Source organism: Octopus bimaculoides, chromosome 29, assembly GCF_001194135.2.
Source record: "Octopus bimaculoides isolate UCB-OBI-ISO-001 chromosome 29, ASM119413v2, whole genome shotgun sequence".
NCBI classification, from domain to species: Eukaryota; Metazoa; Mollusca; class Cephalopoda; order Octopoda; family Octopodidae; genus Octopus; species Octopus bimaculoides.
Genome location: NC_069009.1, coordinates 11,291,219 through 11,293,844, shown reverse-complemented (window position 1 = coordinate 11,293,844; position 2,626 = coordinate 11,291,219). Strand labels below are relative to the sequence as shown.

Sequence of the window (2,626 nt, the reverse complement as noted above, 5' to 3'; positions counted from 1 at the left end):
ACTTAGCGGTTCGGCAAAAGAGACTGATAGAATAAGTACTAGGCTTACAAAGAATAAGTCCTGGGTGTCGATTTGCTCGACTAAAGGCGGTGCTCCAGCATGGTCGCAGTCAAATGATTGAAACAAGTAAAAGAGTAAAAGAGTATATGTTTACGCTTTGTGTATGGGTAGTTCAATGCTAGTGTATCAACTTGTATTCATGTCTGAATATCATTTACTGTGTTTGACTCTGGACCAACGATGAATGCCACCCGTCAGTCTTTTAATTGTATTATTAACGATACTTTAAGCATATACTCTCTTTTACTCTCTTTTACTTGTTTCAGTCATTTGACTGTGGCCATGCTGGAGCACCACTTTTAGTGGAGCAAATCGACCCCAGGACTTATTCTTCGGAAGCCTAGTACTTATTCTATCGGTCTCTTTTGCCGAACCACTAAGTGACGGGGACATAAACACACCAGCATCGGTTGTCAAGCAATGCTGGGGGAACAAACACAGACACACAAACACACACACACACACACACACACACACACACACACATATATATATATATATATATACGACGGGCTTCTTTCGGTTTCCGTCTACCAAATCCACTCACAAGGCTTTGGTCGGCCCGAGGCTATAGTAGAAGACACTTGCGCAAGGTGCCATGCAGTAGGATTGAACCCGGAACCATGTGGTTGGTAAGCAAGCTACTTACCACACAGCCTCTCCTACGCCTATAAATATCTCTAAACTTCCAACACACCTAATCATTTCCTTTCTTTGTTTATCTGAAAATATTTCCTGCTACATAACTTCTTCACCGTCACCATCATCAAGACCATCGTTGCCTTTAACTTTCTTCATCAATCTCATTATCATAAACACCACCACTAAAACCACCACCACCACCAACAACAACAACAACAACAACGACATCATCACCATCATCACCATCATCATCATCATCATCATCATCATCATCATCACCATCGTCATCACCATCATCATCATCATCATCATCATCATCATCATCATCATCATCATATACAAGCGCCACCACCACCACCACCATCATCATGATCATCATCTCCACTATCATCATCATTATCATTAGCATCTACGTTCCTAATTTTTAGGCATTATATTTAATATTATTTCGTATGTGTATTTCGTGTGAAAGATTCTTGATGTGGATACGTGTGTTGAAAGAAATACAATTAAACCTTAGGAGAGGCATTATGCCGGTAATAAACATACGCACTGGTTCAGTCCTTTATTAATTTATATAGTTTTTTGTTAAATTATTTCATTGCACTCTTGCAATCTCTTCAGTAACTTGTCTCTCCACTTCCATTTATTTTGAAAATAGATAGAAGTGGAGAGACAAGTTACTGAAGAGATTGCAAGAGAGCAATGAAATGATTTAACAAAAAACTATATACTGTTTGTAAATTAATAAAGGACTGAACCAGTGCATGTGTTTATTACCGGCATAATGCTTCTCCCAAGGTTTAATTGTATTTGATATTATATTACGAACCTTTTCTACACGACGTTTTTCACAGCTCACTGTTTTTGTTACAGGTATTTGCAAGACAATGACATCAATGAAATTGAAACGGGTGCGTTTCAAAACCTTTCCAGTTTAACGACTCTGTGAGTTGGATTAGTCTCTTTTATACTTTGTTTTATTGACAATCTAATTCTAAACACTTCATGTCTTTCCATTCTTTGCTTTTATCTCTCACTCTCCTTGCCATACTAGATATTCTCAGGAATATGTAATTATTTGTGAATGTCTGGGAAGGTGTGTGTGTGTGTGCTTGTGCGTGTGTGTCTGTGTTTGTGGGCTTGTGTGTGTGTGTGTTTATAACTGATTGTGGATATGAGCTTGTTGAGGTATTTATTTTTTTCTGTTAAATAATATATATGATTTTGTGTATGTATGTGCATACCTAATTCTGTGTCTTTGAGTGTGAGTGAATGTACACGAGTGTATCGACTTGACATTTTAAATATCTTTTTGTATATTTTTATTATGTTTACTTCTCGTTCAACACTGATTACCATTCATGGCTCTCCGTTCTAATTGTATATTCTACACATTCCAACTCTTAGTAATTTATTTTACACTTATCTATTTCTTAATCATTTATTCCTACAACAAGAGAGATCAGTCTGCATAAATTCTTTTCTTTCGATCATTTATTTCCCTTCTCCTCCTCCCCTCCTCCTCCAACATGGCATGCTCCTTTTTCTTTCTCTTTAACAACTGCAAGAAGATATACTACAACTACTGCTACTACTACTACTGCTGCTGCTGCTGCTGCTAATAATAATAATAATAATAAAATTATTAATGAAAAATTAGCTAACAGATGGGAACGGAAACCTCTGCATGGCAAGTATGTGGCTCGTAGCAAACAAGATGATGTCGACCAGAAACGCACGCATCAGTGGTTACGAAGTTCAGGGCTAAAAGCAGAGAGTGAAGGTTTCATATTGGCTGCTCAAGACCAAGGCTTATTAACCCGGAACTACAAAGCCAATGTGATAAAAAATGGAGCTGACCCAAAATGCCGATTTTGTAACGATGCGATTGAAACTATTGACCACCTAATCTCAGGTTGTA

At 37.6% G+C, this 2,626-nt stretch overlaps 1 protein-coding gene across 1 annotated transcript in view; it reads left to right on the top strand.

Moving 5' to 3' along the window:
* Window positions 1-2,626, top strand: part of LOC106878986 (insulin-like growth factor-binding protein complex acid labile subunit) — a 67,003-nt gene that overhangs the window by 12,564 nt on the left and 51,813 nt on the right. The window contains exon 3 of the mRNA XM_014928365.2: window positions 1,579-1,650. Within this exon, the coding sequence (XP_014783851.1) occupies window positions 1,579-1,650 (72 nt within the window). The remainder of the gene's footprint in view (window positions 1-1,578; window positions 1,651-2,626) is intronic.